Source organism: Lepisma saccharinum, chromosome 3, assembly GCF_977018435.1.
Source record: "Lepisma saccharinum chromosome 3, izLepSacc3.1, whole genome shotgun sequence".
NCBI classification, from domain to species: Eukaryota; Metazoa; Arthropoda; class Insecta; order Zygentoma; family Lepismatidae; genus Lepisma; species Lepisma saccharinum.
In genome coordinates this window covers 53,428,534-53,453,544 of record NC_139231.1, presented here as the reverse complement: position 1 = coordinate 53,453,544, position 25,011 = coordinate 53,428,534, and the positions used below count along the sequence as shown (strand labels likewise).

At 36.5% G+C, this 25,011-nt stretch overlaps 1 protein-coding gene across 5 annotated transcripts in view; it reads left to right on the top strand.

The window, feature by feature from the left end:
* LOC145985785 (transmembrane protein 192) overlaps positions 1–23,752 on the top strand; it is a 41,066-nt gene extending 17,314 nt beyond the window's left edge. For 4 of the 5 annotated variants that reach the window (XM_083119864.1, XM_083119862.1, XM_083119863.1 and 1 more), the window contains exons 2-8: positions 4,254–4,348; positions 6,161–6,310; positions 11,749–11,865; positions 16,397–16,511; positions 16,988–17,149; positions 18,911–19,016; positions 22,700–23,752. In XM_083119864.1, coding sequence (XP_082975990.1) covers positions 4,319–4,348; positions 6,161–6,310; positions 11,749–11,865; positions 16,397–16,511; positions 16,988–17,149; positions 18,911–19,016; positions 22,700–22,841 — 822 coding nt within the window. In that variant the 5' untranslated portion in view covers positions 4,254–4,318 and the 3' untranslated portion in view covers positions 22,842–23,752. Of the gene's footprint in view, positions 1–209; positions 351–4,253; positions 4,349–6,160; positions 6,311–11,748; positions 11,866–16,396; positions 16,512–16,987; positions 17,150–18,910; positions 19,017–22,699 lie in introns of all 5 variants that reach the window. The other variant, XM_083119865.1, reaches the window with a different exon arrangement.
* The last annotated feature ends 1,259 nt before the right edge of the window (positions 23,753–25,011 follow it).

The following is a 25,011-nucleotide window of genomic DNA, read 5'->3' as shown; positions in this document are numbered from 1 at the left end:
TTTGAATGTTTTTTTTTCCTTGGGTAAATTTCATATGCTTTCAACAGATGCATTCATTTCACTTGATTGGGATCACTCTGGCAAAGTTTTATAGTGCATAAATACATATTTCAGCTTAATGTGCATCTTTTTTGCATATATTGGAAGTAATTTAGTGCAATCATTTATTTAAAGTGTGCCTGTTCCAATTTCTTCTCCTTTGTGTTAAGAGACCTATATCGCCCTAGTTGGATCAAGGACATCCAGTGACAGCAAACTACAGTTGTTGTAAAGATAAGAGGACCACCCTTCCACCATTCACGAACATCAAATAGAAATGAGTCATAGTTCCAGGCGTCAGTGACAGCAGGGTAGGGTGACATTATTTGTTGGCTAGCTCTTGATACGTTACCTTCGTAAATCTGTGTCTGAGAGGCACTTGTTTCGGGAGGGAATAAAGGGTTCATTCCCTTCTTGTTGCAACTGTTCATCACATGGGGGAATACTACACATACATTCTTTAGCTTTAAAATAATTTATTGGAACCTTCCCTCCCATCCTGAAAATAATTAAAATACTAACGTGTGTGATATTCTCCATCCAGTGTTAGAACAAATTAAATGTAAGCAAAAGAATGTGGCTTGTACTTGATTCCATAATTCTGACGTCGGGTCATTTTTAGTTACAGTACGTGAAATAGCCCCTCCCCCCCTTCAGTGTAGAAGCTTAGAGAAATGGCATTGCTTTGGTGAACGGTCTATATTCTTATGCTTTGGAACAGCTTCCATCGGAAATAATCAATTGAATTTCTCTTGGGCCATGTGCATCTGATTACATCCACTCCATGCTTGCTGTGGACAGATGGCAGTTAAAAATTTGTAAGACTTAAGAATTGAAGAGAAAATTGATTCAACAATGAACAAGATACACACAATGATGTGGTTACTACTGATGCCACAGTTATTTAATGTCAAGTGTACACTGAGCATATAAGCATTAAATTTAATATCTTAGATATCTAGAATAATTTCTTGTGATTTACATGGAAATTTACATGCACTATTATTGTCACACACACCAACTTCTCACCATCTGTGATGGCTGCGATTCCACTGTGAACAACAGCATGAAAGTAAGTACATGCAGTAAGGACATCGTTTTCAAAATTCAGTAATTTCCTGTCTGAGGGAGATACCAGTTCATTCTTCAAAATTCTTGCGATTTTTTGGTAATCAGAATACAACCATTTATCCACAATGGTGTCCAAAATCAATGCTGAAAAAATAGGCATATTTTTGATCTGAATTATTTGATTATTACCACTTTTTGTCCATGTATTCCTTATATATAAGAATGCTATAGTAGGAAATTGGTCCTTTGGATTTGGACCAAGATTTCATGGCTTTGTAAACCCTGTGCTACAGTCTATTCAACAATAATTGTTTGAATGTGTAAGACTATACCCGGGCCATGCTAAGAACCGGCACCTCTTCACAGTGCACAACGGCTATTTTGACATTTCCTTGCTCTTCCATTGACTATTTCCCTGCTGGCTGCTTTTGGGAGGAGGGATTCAAAGGTTGCTGCTTATTGCCCAAACAAGGGGGCAGCTGCTGACCTAATTAGCTGTATGTTCGCAAGTTTCATTGTACGTAAACGTGGCAACAGAGGGTCACTGCCTCAAAGGTGCTTCCTGTGCCTGCTGTTATTGTGGCCTCACTTTAGTTGCTGTGGATATCTGTGCAGTTTATCAATTTATTTTACAAATTTTTCATGCAATGGAGGGTATTTTTACTCTTGTTTAGCTTTCAATATCTAGTGCATGATGATCATGTTATTTGAGGCAAAAGCCTAAAATAAGCTCCAGCAGCTAGTCATCATTTCTTGCTTTGTAAACAGTCTATATCCGTAAAAATAAAAATGACAGAAATGCAATATTTTTCATTATCCATGTTGAGCAATTATATTAGTGAACTACGCTGGAAATATGGGTCTATAGGCAGGGATTGCTTCAAATCTTTGAATTGTGTGGCCAGTGACATGCTCCCAGAAAGCGGCAGGGTATTGGTGCAGTCGTAAAGGATGTATAGATTATATAACACAAATTTTAGGACACCTTTTTAAAATTTTAAGTGCCTATTTTGCCTCTTTTTAATGCATATTTGCATGCGTATTTTGCTCTCTTTTTAGTGCATATAAATCCGACCCCTAGTCATAATTTGAATAGCCAATACAATTAGCAGAAACAGGTGGGGGTAACAACTCTTCTGGACCCAAGGCTGAGTTGCACACTCATAGACCCAGACCACCAGTCGCCACTGGACTATACTACATACTGCTATGAGATGTTAGTTATTTTAAGTTACAGTGTATTGTGTAGTTTGACTTGTTTCATTTCCAGGTTTAATTTATCCCGTTAGTCCAAAGATAGGTGGCAAATAGTACCTTTGATGATACCAGCATACATTTTCATATGTTGTCTTTACATGAATATTGATACACAGTGATGTGCACTGAGAAAGTAGCGAGTCTAGCAGTGATAGATCAATGATAATCACAATATTTATTGTCTTCGCGAAGTCAGAGTTCATATGCAGCATTTTTTTTTCATGCACTTCTCACTCCTTGGTGGAATCGCCAGGGAAGCTGGAAAAAGCTGCTGCAGCGGGTCTTTTGACCTCTGGGCCAGTTTCAGGTAGAGGCTGCTGCGGAAAAGGAAGGGAAGATTTCTGTGTTTACTCCCCCAACTCCCCCACCTCCTTGCCTTGAATCCTCCAGCCAGTGCAATGGTTGATAGGTTTAAGGTACCCCAGTCTATCGTATATGTAGAGTGATAGAGGATTGGTTTCCCCCGATTTCCTGTCATTTCACCTGAGAACCTTGGCGGAGTAATTCCTATATTTACACCACAAACTTTACACATTATATTTATGTATAATAGCATATGGGCTTCAAGCCTTATTATTTATAAAATGAGAAAGTTAACTATTTTGTGTGTGGACGAATTCCTGGAAACAGTTCCTTTTCTCCAGTAAGGAATGTAATTATAATAACATTAAAAAAAAACTATTTGGTTTTGTAATATTATATTTTAATATAATCTCTTGCCTGCAAGTACGAGAGCTGAACAATACATTTTGATAAGTCCAACAATCTGTAATATGTATATTTGTGGTGGTGGTGGTGGGAGGGGGGTTGGTGTATTTTACACAGTAAGAAAAGTGATAAAGGGGTAAGTGACACAAAACCTCTTATTAGTTTTCTTGCTGTGCTAATTTACCTTTTTGTCCTTTCACATCACTTTTTTGGTTTCTGAAATTTAATTGCGGTGCTACAATAAAAATGTCTTAACGAAACAAATTCATGGTATTGATGAGGAAAGTTGTGAACATATATACTGACTGCATTCGGAATTTGAACTCTAAAACCTTTCTTCCACATGCTTGTTGTTTTCAAAGAGTGCTTTCTTAAATGTTCCTCCCTCCCTCCCTTTCTCTGTGTGCATGTGCCCATGCCTGCGCTTGTGTACATAGGCCCAACCAGAAACTTTTAACGGAGGTCAGGTTGCTGAAAAGTATTTCAAATGTAAACATTGGTAGGAAAATGAATGGTGAAAATAATTACAATTACTTATTTTCTAAGAAAATTAAGTCCATAAAGAGATTTACGACTACTATAACACCTCTTTCCAGTTTGTATTTGTTCATTTAGCATCTCTGTTGTATCTATTTAATTGAAATGGTGAGGACTAATCTACTACAATGTTAGATGCAAATCATGTTTAATTTTTTAAGTTAAACTTGTTAGAGGATTCAGGTTTCTGCACACATGGATACAGACACACAAAACTGACTATTCATGCTAAATTATCAATTCATGAAATAGCTAAATTATTTTGACTGCATAGAAACAAAACAAAACATATGCAATCTATGCATTTGGGTGTTGGGGAGAGGGGATGCAAGATGCTTTAAAGCTACCCCAAGTGCCTGTGTCACTGCACATCACTGTTGGTACAAGAATTGTGAATTGTAAACTGTAACAAATACATGGGTTTATCCAGAATGGTCTATCCTGTGGGGGAGGCAAGTTTGTTTTTATGGGGAATAATTTTGAATTTATCAGCAAAATGGCCAGAAATCCAACCTTTGTGAAAAAAATTGATGGGTGTTGGGGTGTGTGGATAAATCATTGAAAATATATATTGTCATAAGTAAGAAAATAAACACTTGTACATGGTTCATAATGGTGACTGATTTCTGGTTGTCTTTCAGAGTGAGGCTCTTATGCTGTATGATGCTCACATCAGTGATCAGTGGAATCAAGTGTGATTGACAACATGGATTACCACCAAGGATCTTTCTCGGATGTATGTATCACTCATAGGCTTTAACCTTTTAACATAAAAGCCCGAGTATATTCGGGTTTTTAATTCCCATGAAAATATAATATCCCGAGTATATTCGGGGTAACTTCTTTTTATCCGTACACATTTTAAAAGGACGATTATACTCGTCTTTCTATGTTTCTGCATGTTTCCGCTAGATAGTGCTGTTGAAGTTGTTGTTTACTTGTTTTTCCAGTAGATGTCACTAATAGTGCTGTTGAAGTTTTATTTTCTTTGCCTTTCCAGTAGATTTCAGTAATCTCCTTCTTTTGACGTTTATTTTCGTCTACGGCGTACATGTGAAAAAGTCAGTTAGGATGCCTTTGTTTTCTTCACTGTTTCTTGGCGGTATTCTTCTTTTGTGAAAATGGAGAGTGGAGAAGAGCTTGATATTGAGTTTAGTGGTTCAGATAGCTCCGAAGGAAGTTCAGAAGAAAGTGATGTGTCAGATTCATCGGAAACTGACTTTGCAAGTGCCAGACAGTGGTTAGTGGTTAGTGTTTCAGTGCTATTTTGTGTTTATTTTGATTATTAAAATAACTTATCTTGATTTTTTAACAAGTTCTATTTGTAATATTTTACTCATTGATAGCACGAGTATACTCGGGATTTTATTTTAGGGGCTTTTCAGACGCAATGTATCTCATTGTTGAGTTGTCAACAATCAACATTATTATAACCATTTATCATGTTCTTAACTGATTATTTCAACCGAGTAATAAAAAAATTACATTAAAATCGAAACAATTTTTCTTTAAAAATCTAATGTCAAATTTGTTTGTTTCCACTGAAGATGGGGAAATTAATGGTAAAAAATAAAGGGTCAGTCCCTCAGACTCCTTGTAAAAGTTATGGTTTTATTAATCTGTTTGTACTCTTTACATGTTGTTTACAGACAAAAGAAAGAACTCAACGTGTGCAAGTAATCAAGGCAGATGGATAATAAGTTGTATAAATCTTTTCTACTTATGTAATAATTATGGTACAGATAAACTGTTGTAGCATTCACCACACACATTCATGGGCATCGCCAGAATTTTTTTTTTGGGGGGGGGGGGATTAGGCCCTTGATAAAACTCAATACACCACATGAGCACAACTGTTTCCTATATATTTTTTTTTAACATATCGTACAGTTAGTATACTGAAATGCATAACCTGTGCCACAACAGCTCATTGAGGGCCCAGGCCTACCTACTGACTGCCGGCATCACTCCCACCTTATCACCCGAGGTGGGAGTTCATCCAACCAGTTATGGGGTGACATGTGGTCAGTACGCTTCCCCCAGGAGACTGGAATCTGCATGCATCCCATAGCCGGAGCTTTCAAACTTGGGGGCACACTTTAGTTATAAAGTTTATGTTGTGTAACATCTCACATAAAACTTGAACCAAGAAAGCCTTTCATGGCAAAACCACACACATGTCACGCACTCAGCAGTGGGACAACAAGCTACCACAGGATTGAGGCCCATGCAAAATGAAGAGTCCTAAATATGAATTCTGTGTATGTTATGGTCATTTATTTGTGTTTCTTCTTCATGCATTTTGTCAGTATAACATTGACCCTTATTGTTATGAATAATAACCTAGATGAAAAATTCCAGCTTACATAGAGAATTAAAATTAAAAATACAAATAAAGTTATTTTGTTACCATTTTCATGTAAATTCCTTGATTATGTAAGGTTTACTTGAATGTAAGTGAATATGAAATTGTCAGAATAATATATTTTTGGATGCTTCTTTCAGGAATGTAAGAAGTAATTATTTTTTGCAACATTATTTCCTGTAGGACACAAACGTCTTAATAATTAACGATGCCTCAGCCAGATCAGGTGGAAGTGTTGAATCATTATTTCAGCCACTTCTTTCAGCAGAGGATAAAAGAAAAGTTCATTCTCTTCAAACAATTACAGCAGCGACTCTTGAAGTTATAATAGCAGTAAGTTGAAAGTTATAATAGTAAGAAAGAAATATATTTTTCTTTGTAAACAAACTAGAGTATTTGTAATTCCCCCTCAGTATCAAGCCTGCGTTAAGGTTGTATTTTCACTCGTTAGCATTATAAATTATACCTTGTTGTATTCCCCATATTTGCTGCATATGTAACTAACTAACTAACTCTCTAGCCTTCTTAAACCCGAAGGTTCATGGCTGCAGCAACACAGGCCTTCCATCTGTCCCTATCTTGAGCAAGATATATATACTCTTTTCCATCCCTACCGATTTCCTTTAGGTCTATCTCAACGTTGTCCCTCCATCTTCGTCTTGGCCTTCCTACAGGTCTCTTACCATCAGGTTTCCCAACAAGAATCCTGTAAACTCCTCTTTCCTCTCCCATTCGTGCCACATGGCCTGCCCACCTAAGTCTTTTTGATTTAATTATTCTAGTAATATCTGCGCATGAATACAAATTATTACTTCTAAATTATGCAACCTTCTCCACTCACCTGTCTCCTCATCCCTTTTAGGTCCAAATATTTTCCTAAGAATCTTATTTTCAAATACTTTCAATTTATGTTTCTCTTTCAATGTAAGGGACCAAGTTTCACACCCATATAATACTACAGGCAAAATTACTGTTTTGTATATTTTAACTTTTAGTTTCTTAGATATTAAACGAGAAGACAAAAGTTTATGAAGAGAGAAGTAACATGCATTTCCTGAATTAAGCCTACTTTTTATTTCCTCTTTAATGTAATTTTCAATTGTTAATATTACTCCTAAGTATTTGAATTTGGGAACTGGTTCAAACGTGTTGTTATCAATAAGTAGATTTTGATTATTACCTAACACTTGGTTTTGGCCTGTAAGCATGTATTTAGTTTTCTCTTTGTTAACTTCCAAACCTATCTCTTTAGCAGTTTTGAAAAATATTTTAGCATTATTTTTAATTGTATTTATATCGTCCCCTAATAAGTCTACATCATCTGCATATGCTAACAACTGAGTCACACCATTTAATTTTAGTCCTTCTTTAGTTTCTTTTACCTTCCTAACAGCATATTCTAAGGCAAAATTAAATAGCAGTGGAGATAATGCATCTCCTTGTTTTAACCCATCATGAATTTTAAATTTGTGAGACATATTAATACCCACACGAATTTTACTTTCTGTTTCACTGGTGCATACTTTTATCATGTTAACAAGCTTCTTAGGTATTCTAAACTCGACTAATATATTATATAATTTTTCTCTTTTGACCAAATCATATGCTTTTTTAAAATCAATGAATAGCTGATGGACATTTTGATTATATTCCCACTTTTTCTCAAGTGTCTGTCTGATGTGAAAAATTTGATCTGTAGTTGATCTGTTACGTTTAAATCCACATTGATAATCACCTATAATTTCATTAGCATATGGGGTTAGTCTTGTTAAAATAATGTTAGATAATATTTTGTATGTTGTTGAGAGTAGAGAAATTCCATATGTGGGTTAGCTTAATCTGTTTAAAGGTGCTTGTCTTTAGTTTGGATACATGTTTCGATTAATGAGTTTTTAATTCATTTGGGCAAGTTAGTATGTTATAGTTTCAGGGGCATACATGAACAGAAAAGGTGTCTTTACAATTCTTGGGTCAGGTTGTTAATTGAAGGGCTCGGGTGTAAAACATGGTAAGTGACATTTTGATCATTTCTGAGTTCATTAAGAAAAAAAAATATTAGAAGCTTTACTGTAGATAAATTGTTTTTGTGGTGTGTTTACCAATTCCAGAAGGCTTCACTGAGTCCAATGCAAATTGTATGACATGGCAATTTCCCTCAAAAATTGAAGGATTTTACTTGCATGATTTCACTTTGCAACTGAAAAATGACCAAAATGCCCCCGAGCCCTTCAATTAATACAAATGTAACAAGTAGTTAATTCTCAAGCTCCTAACAGTTGTAATGGGTAATGAGTTCCAATTGTTTGATGTAATTTCTTATTCATGGAAAATTATTAAGTTCCATCTGTTGGCATGTTATGTAATTAAAATTCAGTGATTTTTGTGGATCTATGTAAAATGTAACGAACTGTAATACAGTGCCATCTATCAAACACTTATGAAACCTTGAAGTCAATATAAGTTAAACCATGTAATTCGATGAGGTCAAGAAAATTGTCTGATTAATGTAAAACTTAATTGTTCAAACACATAATACCATCTGTTGAGATTATTTGGCAATGTTATTTATTTACCCTGTCCAGTGCACAACATTGCAAAAGTTATTTGGTGCCCAACTAGGGTGACCATAATATTTTAACCAAAGAACGAGACATCTCAAGGAAGTCAGTGTACCCCCCTCATAAAAAATCGGTTAGGGCTAATTATAAAATTAATGTTATTTTGATTACTTTATTAAAGTATGGATCACATGAATGATACATTATACACATAAGTGAAATATGATCCTCCATTCTCGAAAGGTAATCATTATTATAATCTCAGTATGACTTTCATATACTCTGTCCCTGGAATCTCTGGAGGGAGTGAACGAAAGCAAGTCTCTGCGCAAGTAGTGACTCAAGAAGGCTCGACCAATGAACACGTGAGATGGAATAGTATTGCGTGGAGGCAGAAAGCAACTGCAACTCCCAGCTGTTTGTATCAGCATGTACTGCTTCGCTCTGCCCCCCTCCTTCCTATCTGTCTGAGCGATCTTGCTCCAGAAATTTCCTGGGAAGAGTATAGAGTTTCTGTTCTCTTTTGATTAACCTTTGATATTAGTCCTCAGAAGTATTTTTCAGAAGAACCTTTATTGTTGATAACAATACTATTTTTGACCAACAGTTTAGAAAACTCCCCCAAAAAACTTACCCCACATATCTGAATCGACATACAACGTGAGATTTATCTTTTGAGTTTGCGACAAGACTCAGGAATTTGAACTCTTGTTGCATACGAGCTCCTTAACAGTAAACTACTGTTGGCTAGCAAGTTTTCAACGACATTGAAACATTTTGATTCTTATAGAGTGTTTGAAATGCAGTCTATCTCTTTACCATAGCACTAGTTTAAAAATTACATCAGTATATTTTCTTAGAATGAAATGCCTCAAATTCATTCAACTTCTAGACTTTTATAAAACTGGACAAATAATGCTTTTTTTAATAACATCAATGGGATGACCGAGACATTCCTCTTAAACGTGACTGTCCTGGTCAAAACAGGACGTATGGTCATCCTATGCCCAACATAAGGTCTCCAGCAAAGAACTAGGTGCCTGACCTCCAGCCAGTAAAAACATTGCATATTAAAACAACTCATGAAAATTATTGTTGATGATGTGTGTTTCTCGATGCAGAAGTTTATACCGAATTAGGCAAATTTTTGCATATACATGCTTCCTCTTTCCATGATGAAATTTTATATACTTGAAATACATAAATTCATTCAATGATTTGAATTAGTTTGACTAAATGTGTAGTGCATGTATTTGGGGATATTTTTTATGCCAGCATTAGATTTAAGTTTGTCTCTCTGGATTTTCCTGGTGGAAGCACATAGTGGTTCAGATCCCACTTTAAACTGTAGGTCCAGTCCCAATTAGGGAGAATTCACACCGAAGAAACACAAAACACGCGACACACAACATGCAACACGCGGCACGAGTGAGAAGAGACAAGATGCACGTGGCAAGCGACACTTGATTTCTTTGCTCAGTTTGCATGATGGTACTGATATAATTGCATTAATCAGTTTATTAGTCACCCGAAAATAACATAACAAGGGACATTGTTACATGTAAACTGCGTTGTAAAATTTGTGCAAGTTATTGAAACTTGGGAGAGGCATGTTGTGCACGAGAAAACTGAGAAATAATATGCACTGAAATCAAACTGTATACGCTAGACTTTTCAGCCTGAATAAAACGAATACCTAAACACTAGAGAAATGGTTCTCAACCTTCGTGAAACCATATCACGGTATTCTTTTTAAGTCATTGCCCTTAGCCGAAGAATTTTCCTCGTAAATCTTTACAGTATTAAAGATTTTATGCATGAATTAACATGTACCTATGAAATTAAATATTGACAAATAAATTCTAGCGTAATCATAAGAGTAACGTCGTCTCCTTGTAATTAAGTGATCCCGGGTTCGATAACCGGGGGGGCACCGGGCAGATCCAGTTCTGATTAGTCTATTTGTGCATAAAATGGTCTTAAAAAACGAAAACTCACAACTCAAGTATGATATTGGGATTATGATAGTTGTCAACCAGTTTCAGCAGAACATTTCACAGCTCAGTATAGTTGATACGAGGGCACGGTATCGGGTCGCGGCCCGGCGGTTGAAAAACAATGCACTAGAGTACTTTACCATGTTGACTAATATAGTTTGGACTAAAGTGCCTCCATAAGCTGACTTTTTCAAATAAAAGCAGTCAGGTAAATGGCCAAAACATGACCTCTTGTCATGATGTTGAAGGCAAATTACAGCCGATAGATAGCTGCATCAAAAAACTTGATAAAGCGAAATGAACGTTGTGTTTAAATCTTAAAACATTGTACATATCGATACTTTATTATATCAACAAATTAAAGGATCAAACATAATGCAGGTTGGGCTCTCTTCTAGAGTCTAAATACAGTTCATTAGAATTAAGCATTCGCTGCGCATGCGCAAACAACAAACTGAAGCAACACGATGCACGGTATTGAGAAAACGGCACAGTCTGAGAGGCACGTAGGCAACACCGCAGCATGTGCATTTTGCCGTGTCTCTTCGGTTCGAAAGGTTGCATTGATTACTGAGTGTTGGCTTCTAAGCGACACGTGTTTCATGTTGCATGTCGCGTGTTGCGTGTCGCATGTTTCGTCGGTGTGAATTCTCCCTTAGTCTTTCTGTGCATAAAGTGGACTTAAAAACAACTCAAGAGGGGATTTTGCTGTCTTCATGTTTCATCCACTTGTGAGGATGGTAACTCTTCTGCAGGAGGTAAACCTAGCAATTGGTTATCTTGGAGCCGGTGTCCTGATTTGACTGTCTTCAATTAGTGATAACTGTGCACCCCTTCCCTGTTTCAAGAGACCCTACTTTACCAGGTTATGCAGCAACTACTTGTTAAGTTAAATTCAGATCCCCTACAATTGGTTGTATTACACTACCATACATAGAAAAACTACAATCAAATGTTTAAAGGGGCAAGAGCAAAGTAATCTTAACATAAATATGTTATTATCTTCTTACTTTATATTATTTCACTAATTTTTCTCATTTTGTTTTGATGCATATACATGTTGAGGTATGTTAGAACATCTTAAATCATATCTATGCCTGTTTTGCTATTTTTAACATGTGTGAATTCAACTTCATGATAATATTTAGCAATCAGAATTTATGACACATTCTCTTATGGCATTTAATTTAATCACTTCCTTTTCTTCTTTTTTCAGTGTGGATTACAAATTGGAGTTGTAATGTTGATTTTCATGCACCCAGCTCATGTGAAAAAATGTGAGAGATATTTTGTTCTTTGTTACGCACATGTAGTTTTCTGGGCAGTTTCGCTGGTGAGTCTGAATTACTAGATATAATTTCAATTACACTATTGAATTACTAGACATAATTTCAATTCCATTATAGTGTAATTCTAAAATATTTCAGAGAAACCTATTTGACAGTATTTTCTAAAACACTATACTGAAGTTACAGATACATGTAGATTTTTTATATACAGGTTGTCATTAAAATGGTGTCCATGGACCACGGGAACTTGTAGAGAGCTTCCAAACAAAACAACTTGCCTCTGTACCGTTTCTGTTGTTGGTGTGTCATTTTGCCACTACGAACGTTCAAAAAAATGCCTGAATGTATGTATTTCCACAACCTTCCTTCATGTCTCCATCATCCACATTTTCCATGTCATCCAACCCCTCATTTTCCCAAGTGTATCTGCATTCAGTATGCTCAAATGCAGATACACGGGCAGGGGAGGAGGGTGGTCCCCCATAAGAAAAGAAAGTTTAATCTGTGTAATATGTATGTCTTTCAGAATGAAAGCAGAAACCTCAATAAGAGTAAAAGTTTAATTTCAAAATAAAATATATATGTAGGTTCAGAGACAGAATCAAACATAACAAATGTTACATACACAAGCAGCAATGCTAACAAAAAAATATGGCTGACCTTGGACACATTTGAAGCCAGGTTTATTTTTATTTTTTTCCTTCTGTCACAGTTTCCACCACTTCACTTTGGATAATTAATTTATTTTCCACCATTTTTCAAATCATTGGCACTGACCTCCATTGCAGAGTGGTTAGCACAGCTACGATGCCAGAATTATATTTTGCATAATATGTGTTTCTTGAAACACTGCACATGCCATTTCACAACAGGAAGAAACATCACAGATGCGATCAGATGTTATGTTGAGTTGCAAGAATGTAGGTGGGAAAACTGGCTTTCTTGAACATTTGTAGCACCAGAATAATGCAGCAGGAACAAAAATTGTACTGAGGTGAGTTGTTTGTTTTAGTGTCCTGTGTATGTAGGAAGTGAATTTGAATCAGTATTCCAAAGGCTAAAAATAGAACAAAGAAAGGGTGCAATTTTGAAAGTCGAACAGATGCTTTTGAAACATTTTATTGCCTTTAATTACAATTCAACAATTTCAAGTGTACAGCCCCTGGCCATATTATTAGACGCACCGCAATTTTTTTTTGAAAATAAGAGTTTTGAAGGGGAAACTTGTACAAAATTGACCATTTGTTATCTGAAAAGTTTGCTCTATGTTATTTGAACCCTGGCAGATACAAGTAATACGTACAAATGCACTTTTTTGCACAACATTGTTAACAATAATAATAATAGTAATAATAGTACAAAGTAATGTAATTCGACGCAGTGGACACTTTTAACAGTTCTCTTACTTTTCACATTAAAAATGTTGCAATTGGGTTCTTTGTGGCTGAACTTTGATTAATGTAATGATCAATATGAAAAGAGGAGATACTGTTGTTGTAGTTATAAACAATACAATACCGTCAACACCAAACGTCATTATTGTTGATCGAACATGCCACAGTTCAATTCAAGCTAAGTTGAGAGGAGGACGTCTTGCAAATAGTGAATCTTATTTGTGCTAAATTTTGCAGTGATATCGTGTTTGTACGCTATCAGTATATTTTTTAAATTTAATTATTAACATTAGGGAGTCATGGTAAAAAAAGTGACTTGATACCAAGAAAGATTGCTGAAATTAAGACAGTAATGGAATGTTCTCTAATCGAGAGATTTCTTGAAGATCTGATGTGTCTGAAGCATCTGTGAGGCGAATAGAGAAGAAAATTGAATATGGTGGAGAGTGTGAGCCACAAAGGAAAGACAGATGTGGGCGTAAAACAATTTTTACTCCAAGATCCTTAAGCTGTTTGAAGAACTTTTGCCTCACGAATAGATTTGCGAGTACAAAGGAACTTAAAGATAAACTTGAAAAGGGTGGTGTTCTTGCATCTGAAAGAGCAGTAAGGCTTAGGTTTTCTGATATGAAAATGAAGGCACTCAGACCTGCTAAGAATCCAAAATTAACCCCTGCTATGATTCGTAAACGTTTTCATTGGGCAAAAGCTCACAAAGAAAAAGATTTGAACTTTTGTAGATGTATTTGCTTTAGTGACGAGTGCACGTTTGAAATCTTGGGGAATAAATCTCTGTTTGTGAGAAGACGTCCAGGTGAAAAATGCAGTCCTGGTTGTGTTGTGCATACTGTCAAACATCCAATACAAGTTACGATTTTGTCACTCATTAGTGGCAAAGGTACAGGACGTCTGTATTTGGTTCAAGGAACAAGGAGGCAAGAACAGTATAGGGAAGTGCTTAGAAGAAAATTGCTACCTCAAGTAAGAGAGTGGTTACCAAATGGAGAACCGCTTGCATTCATGCAGGATGGAGCCTCATGCCATACCGCAAAATCAATAAAACAGTTTCTACAGAGTGAAAATGTTCCTCTCTTGCCCTGGCCAGGGAACTCTCCAGATATGAACCCAATTGAAAATGTTTGGTACCTAGTGAAAAAAGAAGTGGCAAAGCAAACAATTATGACAAGAATTGGCCTAATTGAAAAAATAATTTAAGTGTGGAGTCACCGTCCTCATATGAAGGAGACAGTACAAGCATGCATTGATAGTATGCCAAGACGAATCCAAGTACTGATAAAGGCCAAAGGTAGCTCAACCAAATGTTAAAATTGACTTCCAGTCATATGTATTGTATTGTATAGCTAATATTCAAGAAACACAGTAAGAAATTATATTTGTAATTATTAATGTGTGAAGTATTTTTTTTTTGTTGAGGTTCACGTGTAATCAATGTAATATTTCATGTAATAAAATAAAGAATAAAAAATGGAGAATAACAAAAAATTTAGATGAGATAATAACATATCCTTAAAATTTTGCATAAAATTTGGAGGTGCGTCTAATAATTTGGCCAGGGCTGTACATAATGCTAAAACAAGGCCACAAATAACGAACTGTATTCATACAGTGTGTTCTTAATGCTCACATAATGGTCATTCCATATTATTTCAACCAACCATTGTTGCATCACCATTTTAAAGCATATAATTTATAGTGGAGAAGGCCTTAGAAAGAGCGTTTCGCGGGCTAACAGCAGACGTCGCTCGCACACTATTGCCGATACTCTCGTGTCGTCTGCTCCTCAGCCGAACAAACAGGCCGAGGTAGCAAGAGGCAGAGGTCATTCACCCTTCCAGAAGGGTGCAGCGAGCTAGCTGTGGCAACCGGGCTCGCTCAATCGCGGACCTGATTGGTTCTCGCAGACACACCCCCATATTGTTGTGTGCTGTAAACCCGCGAAGCGATCTTTCTAAGGCCTTCTGCACTATAACCACTTATTCCCACATCTTTCAAGTGTTCCAAATTGACGTTGAATTTTTTTTTCAGCCTTACGTTTAGATCTCGCACCCATTTTAATTAGTCGTGTGTAGTGAATTTAGCGTTTTCAGACATTTATGAAAATCGTTGTAACTTATATTTTATGATTCCAAATGTAATGATTTATAAACCATTTTGCTCAGAAATAAATGTTCTTGCATTTTGTTTATTACCATCTTTGCTCCTGGATTGGTAGTTCCCATGCTATACTATAAAATCCAAGAGTTTTTTTGTTTCATTTCTCATCTTTAAGCACAAAATAACTATGAAGGGGGTGAAACACCTTAACCATATTTCTTATGTTTACTATGCAGTGCCAGGCAAGTTCAATAATTGTTAAACATACGAGATACCAGGCCCCATTTTTTTCTTTTAGCTCCCAAAAATTTATAATTTTGAAAAAAATCAAAAGTTTCGTGCTCTTCAACCCTTAATGGGGGACAGAAAAAAATCTGAAATTGAAGTATTAACTGAAGGCATTTAATATGAAATTTGTAACAAATGCCCACTTTTTGGATACATGAGTATACCCAAATTTTATTTACCTACCATATTCCCAGGATATCCTGCACCGTGGCCATGCAGTCTAAGGCATTGAGACATGCATTGGTTCGAGTCTCTTAGAGGGGGTGGAGGAGGGGATAGTGTAACAACTTTTCTCCTGAGATTTCGGCCAGTGTACAGGACTGGTGGCCACCCACAATCATAATGAAACTGGGGAGCTACAAATGAATACAGTAGTGTAATAGGTCATGGAAACCTACAAGAACAACAGGGGGTTTGTTGTGCTGACTACACGTCACCCCGTAACTGGTTGGATGATAGCCCACCTCTGCTGAGGCATGTGGGAATGAGGCTGGCAGTTGATACGTAGGCCCTGTTTCTTAAGGTCTGTTGCACCACAGGTTAATTACCAAGATAATTGGACTCTGCAAAGGAGTTATTTAAAATTTTGCACATGTTACAGGATACTGGGACCAAAAGAAAATTTGCTATTATGTTTCATTACATTTGAACAGATAATTTCTGATCAGTATTGCCTTGTCCATTGTTTCAGTAAGTGGCAACTTTTATGGCATTTAGTAGGTACAGTGGAATTTATAATTTTGCATTTGATTTATTGTCCTTGCTTTTTTCTTTACAGATAATTGATCAATACTTCAAAGTAAAACACCACAATCTGAGGCTTGCAGGTTATTTAGAATTTTATAGACAAATTCATATACATTTTAGAGTTCCATTTTATATTACTTCATCATGTAAGTAACTACAGGTCCTTATTTATGTAATTGTATTAATTGTTTAATCGTTATTTTAAAAAAAATTAACAATAAGACAGCTCAGCTGTGTCTGAACCCAAAGGTTCCAGGTTCACTTTGGCAGGGTATTTTTTGTGCTCCTTTGTTAATATCATTATTATAATGCCATTCATTCTTAATGTTGCAATTAGTGTAAAGAGATAGAATGATAGTATAAAATAATAAAAAAATTAAAGAATAAAATAAATTTAAAATTATATTTTAGTAAGTTGAGATAGTTGTATTTGCAATAATTGGTTGAGAAAATGTACATATTTACAAGCATTTTGTTTAAATTGTACAGCTTGTTTTCCAGAATTTAGCGTAGCACATAATGTTTTTCAAGTCAAGAGATTTCAGCAAGTTAGTGATATGTAAATTGTCCTTAATATCCTTGCATGAATAATTTTTCAACTATGTTTGTGTTTTCATTTCAGGGAATGCCTTATTGTTAGTAACTACAACAGTTTTTTATCATAAATACGAAAGTTTATTCAAAGAATGCAGTTCAGAAAAGCTCTTCACTCCATCTGTATATTTATCCATGCTCATCACGTTAGAGAACATCATTCTCATCCCAGTTTTGATAGCATATATTGGTAAGTAGAACCATTTCTCCCAACAATGTTGAACACAAATAAGGGAAAGTATGCATTTTGCATAATTTCCAGTATAGTTAGACTCCACAAAAGTTCATGTAACATTAGGCAGACTTTGGTAGAGACATGTATATCGGCTGGTGTTGGTGATTAGATTCCAAGCTATGATTTCCAATGCGAATATCACTATCAGCTTGGTCTTAGTTTTTAGATACTTTGCTAATGTTAGGTGACTTGTGTGTGAAACAGGTTAGAGGAACTTGCTTTGCAAGCTGCTTTTGCAGAGCTGAAAATGCATTTTTAAAAAAAGGGAAAATATACATGTGAAAAACAAGGAAAGAATAAGCACCTATGAAATTATTTAAATTATTGTAACCCTGACAACCCCATCTCCCATTTGTGTTCTTAGGAATTTTATGTCATTTTTCTATATGTCTAGTTCCTGTGGTCATATATATTCTTCCATGACTACATCAACCATGTGTATTTTCCACAAATTTGTAAGTTTAGAGTGTGCTATCTTTATATTGGTTGACCAATTTCTCCAAAATGTAACGCCACAACAGTCGTTTAAGGTATCCAGCTGCTCATGCAGTCTTGGCTCAAAATGTCTAATTTTATAGCAGTTTTCATTGTAAAAAATGATTGACGCGCCCCACCATTTGGCTCTACCCCTATACCTGCATTATATTTCAAAGTTTTATTACCAGATTGTAGCGTGATACCCAGGGTGATACTCTAACATTGTGAGGGGCAAGTCACCGCTGCCCCCTGAGCCAGATATGGAAATTTTAAAGTTTTAGTTGTTTGTAAGGAATCTAAGTTTTTAGAAATTGGGTGAGAAAATTTTTGAACAGATATTTTATTGTTAGGACCCTGTCCTCAGTTTTTTTTAGTTAAGGGGTTGCCCCAGTATTCTGTGATGGGCAGATATAGCCTATGAGTTGAAGTGCCTGTAACTTAAAAAGTCAATCAAGCAAGCAACATAACTACATGGCATATTCATGATGAATGCAGTAAACACTGTTTGAAATTAGATACGTGAAATTTAGAAATTTCGTATATTTCTGCGTTGCACAATTTAATAGTCAAATCCTATTAATTTCGAAGATCCTCTGTCTTCATTCACTAAGGGTACGATGTCTGGAGCGGAGATGGTACCGTGTCACTGCTTTGTTTGTTCCCGGGCGGTGGTAGTTGAAATTTCTCCCGTTCGGAGGCACTTGTGTGTGTATCCTGGTTTGCGTCGTCTGCTTCCTGTCATCAGGTGCCAACCATCTCCGCTCCAGACGTCGTACCCTTAGTGAATGAAGACAGGATCTTCGAAATTAATAGGATTTGACTATTAAATTGTGCAACAAGAATACTTTGATGTTCAACTCATCATCTTCCCACGGAAGTGTCCAGCTTAAGTCCCAACTAGGATATGTGGGTTCCATTGTGCTGGTTCTTTAACTCTCTCTGTGTGGGAGGTTTGAAGTCATGCACATTTCAAACAAGCAGACAATTACCAAATTGTAGGAGAGAAACTATTTATCAGAGATAGTTTATATAGGTCTTTCTTTAATACAGTATTGACACAGAATGCCAGGATCCCATATGCAATCCCTGATCAAGTCATGATTTCCACACTTTTTTTTATTTATTTAATCAGAAATGAAATTTAGCACTTACAATGTAAACTACTGTTCTTATTTTTCTTTCTTCTAAATGTTCCTTATTGTATCATTCGTGGTAATTTCAGTGCTTCTCTCTTTTTAGTTAAAGTGTGGAAATTTAATCAGAGGAAGTCTCCACCTGATATTAAGAAAGAAGAGTGGATGGCAAGATATGTTCAGAGCGACTATGCAGATGAAATTGGGTCTAAGTAAGTTGTTGTTTTTTTTAAACAATCTTTATCAGCAATTCATATAGCTATTATTTAATGAATAACATTTGTGAACTTTCTGAATGTTCATATTTTCTATGTTATAAAGATGATTCTTTGGAAAAAAAATGCTACAGTTCACTTTTAAAATAATATATTCAGAGTAGTGTAGCTGGTGGACTAGGTGTACTTGCGATATTAATGTATTATACTTAAGAAGTTCAATATTTTGGGGCCATCTCCTGTCATCTAGCTGTTAATCTATCATGAGGTGTAACCAGTGTTAGGTTTTAACCCTTTAAAACTGGAGCTGATTTTACCCAATGAGCCATAGTGCTTGCTGTTTTTTCAGCAGAATGTTTAAAATTACACAATGTTTTAAATAAAAATTTATGTCTCGGTAACTGCACTTGTTAGAGTTACAAGTTTTAGTTCGTTTTCTTCAGTACAGATTATGCTACAAACCAATGGTTGAAAAACTCAATTTTCTTTTATCAAGTAGAAGAACAAATGAGGAAAGTTAAAAGTACTTATTTTTTCACAAAATTTGAATTTCATCACTCCCACACACCCCACACCACACCCATGTAGTGTGGGGAGATAAAAAAGAGGCTTCTTAAAAGGTTGACCATTAATGAACCTTTGTTCCATAGTGTAAAGAGTCCCTCCCTAATCAAAGAAATCATTGAATAATGAAGGGATTGCTATTTGTCGAGTGTCAAACATTTTTGACCAGTGATAAATTGAATACAATTCTAACTACACACAATATTTTGAGTAACTGTCAGATGCCTACACTCCTGCTAACAGTCTCCCTTCCATAGCAGGTAGGTTTAGTAGAATCTGAGATCAATGTTTAGCTTAAGTATAGACAATTTTTATATTACGAATTCTATAGTATTCATCATAGTGTAGTAACAATATTGTGATTATTATTACTATTGTATTTTTTTTCAATACCTCTGTCATATTATGTGTGTAATTAAGTTGTCATTAGATTTTTTACATGTAAAAATCTAATGTTCTGATGGGGGCCTCCCTGATGGCATAGTGGTAACATCATCATCTAGTAATCAATAGGTTCCAGGTTCAATACCCAGTGGAGCACAATGCACAGTGGCTCGGATCCCACTTTATACTGTAGGTCCATTCGCAATTAGCCTATCTGTACATAAAGTGTACATAAAACAACAAATTCTGGAAATTATAGGGTAAAGTTAGGAAAAACTAGTGTCCCCCTTATTTCAGTTCTGCAGGGATCGGGAGGGAAGGGTGCAAAAATTAGCATCACTAACAAAATCAAGAGTCAACTAATCGTTCACAAGTGAGTAGAAAGATCTAATGCAGGAAGAACAACTGTAATTGTTGAAGTTCGATGTGGTCGCCCATTAATGTTATGTCCACATCGACAAGGCAGATGGCTTGCTCAGAAAAGATGAATGTATGACGGTGTTCAAATTGTCTGTACCTTTAGGTATCAGCCATGGAATCGCATTTGCATGATTACTCACAATACTGTGATGTTTGCACACAGTAGGTTCACAACAGTTTACTGATCTGCGCAAAGAACCAAAGGTTGCCACCCAGTTCTGGACAGATTACAGATACAATAATAGTGTTTTGCAGTGAATTGCAACTGGTGATGAGACATGGGTTCTTCATTACAAACCAAAGACCTCAAGAAAAAGCATGGAGTGGAGAGATCCATCTTACTTTTTGATTCACTTAGTATCTACCTACATAAATATAATTATGTAATAAATCCAATTAGTGAACCTAATTTGACCTAATGAAGAATTATAAAGTTGGTGTTAAAGTTACTAAATTTTACTTCACATTCCTGCCACTTTTGACTAATTGCGAAGATGAGTGATAATATGATGAAATTGATGAATACACACTCACAAGAACACCCACGCCCAGGCTGGGATTCGAACCCAGGACCCCTGGTGTCATAGCACACTGTGCCAACCACTGCTACGGAGGCTGGCCAAGAGAAAAAGAAAAATGAAGATCCAGTCAATACAGGGTGTCCGGGCTTCAGGTAAACAAAAAGGACATGCTATAACTTTCAAATGAATTGATAAAAATGTGCAAGCAAATACTCATACGATAGGAAATATCTTCAAGATTTTATAGCCAATATGGCAACATTGCAACTGCCACGCTGCATGCTGCATGATGGGAAATCACAAAATTGTTAGGTATTGGAACACGCTTTGCTTGCTTTGTTATTCATGATGTGGATTCCTCAGCGGAAAGTGCAGTGCGTGCTTTGGCACGTGTTCAGCGGCATGTCAGAATGGAATGGAATGTGGATCCTCCCACTCGCAAAACCATTTACAAGTGGGACAAGACTCTAAAGGAAACCGGCAGTTTGCTGTCTCAGCCAGGGAAGTATCCAAAGAAGCACGTAAATGAAGAGACTGTTGAACGTGTGCGGGACTCGTTCTGCAGGAGTCCACGGAAGTCTGTAAAACAGGCAAGTAGAGAACTAGGGATTCCTCGTTCAACAGTACACAATATTGTCCACAAACATCTGCGTTTGCGTGCGTGCAAAGTGCAACTGCTTCAACACCTTAAGCCAGACGATCCACAGAAGAGAATAGACTTCGCTGTGACAATGCTGACCCGGATTGAAGAAGATGAAAAATTTTCTTGATAAGGTATTTTTAGTGATGAGTCCACCTTCCATGTTTGTGGTAAGGTAAATCGGTATAATTGTCGTGTGTGGGGTAGTGAGAATCCTCACCAGCTGATGGAATATGAAAGGGATCCACCGAAAATTAATGTCTGATTAGGACTGCATAGGAATGGCATGGTAAGACCTTTTTTTCATAGAGCCTACAGTGACTGGAGAGGTCTACCTAGACATGTTGGAGAACTTTGTACTTCCTCAGATACCTCCTGATTTTCTTTACCAGCAGGATGGGGCCCCTCCTCACTATCACAGAGACGTCACAGCGTTGCTCAATCAGACATTTCCGAACAATGGATTGGATGAGGTGGGTCGATACCTTGGCCCCCAAGATCCCCAGATTTGACGCCATTAGACTTTTTTGCTTGGGGATTCTGTGTACCAAACAAATATTGGAAATGTGGCAGATTTGAGAGAACATATCAATAATGCTGTTCAGCTTATAATGCCCCAAATGCTTTTCAATGTGTGGCAAGAGGTAGATTATCGTTTTGATATCTGTAGAGCTACAAATGGTGCTCATATTGAGATTTATTGACAGATGAACACTTTCAGCTTTTCTTCTACGATTATGAACAGTTCATGTGAATTAGTTCATTATTTGTAACTTGTAACGTGAAAATAATTTCATTCATAACATGCTTGCTTAAGAAATTCTGCTCTCTTCATTTGTATACATAACGATTTTGCGATTTCCCATCATGCAGCGTGGCAGTTGCAGTGTTGCCATGTTGGCTATAAAACTTGAAGATATTTCCTATCAAATGAGTATTTGCTTGCACGTTTCTATCAATACGTTCGAAAGTTATAGCATGTGCTTTTTGTTTACCTGAAGCCTGGACACCCTGTATATTGGGTATCCCTTCCCAGGTGAGAGCTATAACTGTGAGTGAATTAAACCTAGGTTAATTAATGTAACTCATTATGTTTCAGATGAGAAGTAATTTGTATTTTTATCATCTGAAAAATTATCTTTCTCATTTAGGAATGACCATCACATATTTGAAGTCCTGGAGAAACAGGCTGATCTGATAGAAAACCTTTTTGAACATAACAGGAAACTTGGGGAGAAAGTGTTGCTTTTAAGTGCTCAGAAAAGAAGGCAGGATGCATTTAGTTGCAACTAATTATGGCACGAAGGAGTCTACGGTTAACTAAGTACAACATAGTACTATGAATGGCTCATGTTGGTTAGTCAATACTTTGTATTATTCTGTTATTTTAAAAGGTTCTGACTGCAAAATTTTTCCATGAATTGTATACCTAATTGGATTTTTTAAAACTTCTTACATCAATAGTCTGGAAATATCAAACTTACCTTGAAGCAAGTATGTTAAAAGAAAACACAGCCCAAGACTTTTGACCCCATCTCAAGATCATCTGACTTCAAAAAATTGGAGTTAAAATTTTTATTTTTATTGCTCTGTTTTTAACACCCTCAAGGTAAGTCAGATCTGTGTATCTCTACTGTCAGGAACAAAACATTTTTCCAGGCAAAATATTAGCATGAGCTGTTTTTGTAATGGAGTGAACTCTAGTGATCATAATCAAAATTATATCAAGAAGTTGTACCTGAAAGTTTTTTTTATTGTAGTAGCAGTGTTGCTTGTTTTGTGCAGAAGAATCTTTAGAAACAAGTTATTTAATTTTCTTATCTATTCAGAACTTCAGGTGTTTTGTAAATATTTTGTCCAAGTGTTCAAATTGGTGCATTTTATAATATTTTCGTAAGTTTCTTTTTAATTGTGCCTAACATACTTTTAACAATCCCTAAATAACAACGGAACTTCTGTTAATGTATATGACAACAGTATTTAGCACATTAGCTACAGAAAAACAACAGGGCTGTTGGTAATATCTTGAGAACATTGTTGTTGAAAGAATAGCCGTGTATTTGTAGGACTATTTGTAAAGGAAATCATGTTATGTCTGAAACATTTCTCATCATATGTAAGGTCATGAAATTTATGGATAGTATGACTTCTGCTTGAGATTGGAAAATTAGAGTTCATTCTTCATTGTTTAACACAAGATTCATTGTGTACGAGGGTGGTTCAGCATGCTCCGCCCCTGACATAGAAGGAACCCTCGTGGGAAAACCAAATCACTGTCACTTTTCAACATAGTCCCCTGCAACATTAACACACTTTTCCAATCGGCCTTCCAGTGCTTCAATCCCAGCAGAAAAAAAATATTTTGGTTGGTCCTGCAACCAAGCATTCACAACATCCATAACCTCGGAATCACTTTCAAAATGTTTTCCACGAAGGTGTTTCTTCATGTTCGGGAACATGTGGAAGTCACTGGGGGCCAGATCTGAAGAATAACGGGCATGAGGGACAATTTCGAACCCTGCTGCATGAATTGCAGCCACCGCAACTTGGGAGGTGTGGGCGGGAGCATTGTCACAATGGAACAACAAACCACGGGCGAACATTCCATGGCGTTTCTCCTTGATGGCAGTACGTAATTCTTCAATTAGGGTTGCAGAATAAACACCTGTGATTGTCTTTCCCTGTTGGAGATAATCTAACAAAAGGATTCCTTCTGCATCCCAGAACACAGATGCCATCACTTTGCCCTTTGATGGTTGAACCTTGAATTTCTTTGGGGGTGGAGAATGGGGGTGTTTCCATTGCATGCTTTGGCGTTTACTTTCGGGATCGAAGTGGTGAACCCACGTTTCATCCATTGTAACAAATCTCTTCAGAAACTTTGGCTTGTCAGCCTTTATTGTCCGCAACAGGTTCTGACTTGTGACACGACGTGTTCTCTTTTGGTTGACTGTCAGCATTCTCGGGCCCCAATGTGCAGAGATTTTTTTCATTAACAAATGATGATGAATAATTGAATGCACACTGCCAGTTGAGATGCCACATGTGTCTGCTATATGGTGGACAGTCACTTGCAGGTCTGCCAAAATCATGTCATGCACTTTTGTAATCATTTCTGCTGTGGTCACCATTGCAGATGAGCCACCACCATGCTCATCTTCACTGGTCTGCCGACCACATTTAAATTCACGGCACCATCTCTTCACTAGATCATATGAAAGGCTAGAGTCTCCAAGAGTTCCCACCATATCTGCATGGATGTCTTTCGGTGTTAGATTTTTCTTGAGTAAATATTTTATCACTGCTCGGACCTCAGATTTTTCCATTGATTCACATGTGGCTACACTTCTTACTGATCATCAACGTGTAACGAAAAGAGAAATTGTTGTAAATTCTTGAAACTTTGTGGATATTAGTCTAAAGAATGAACAATGTTACATATAAAATTACAGGTCTCTACTAT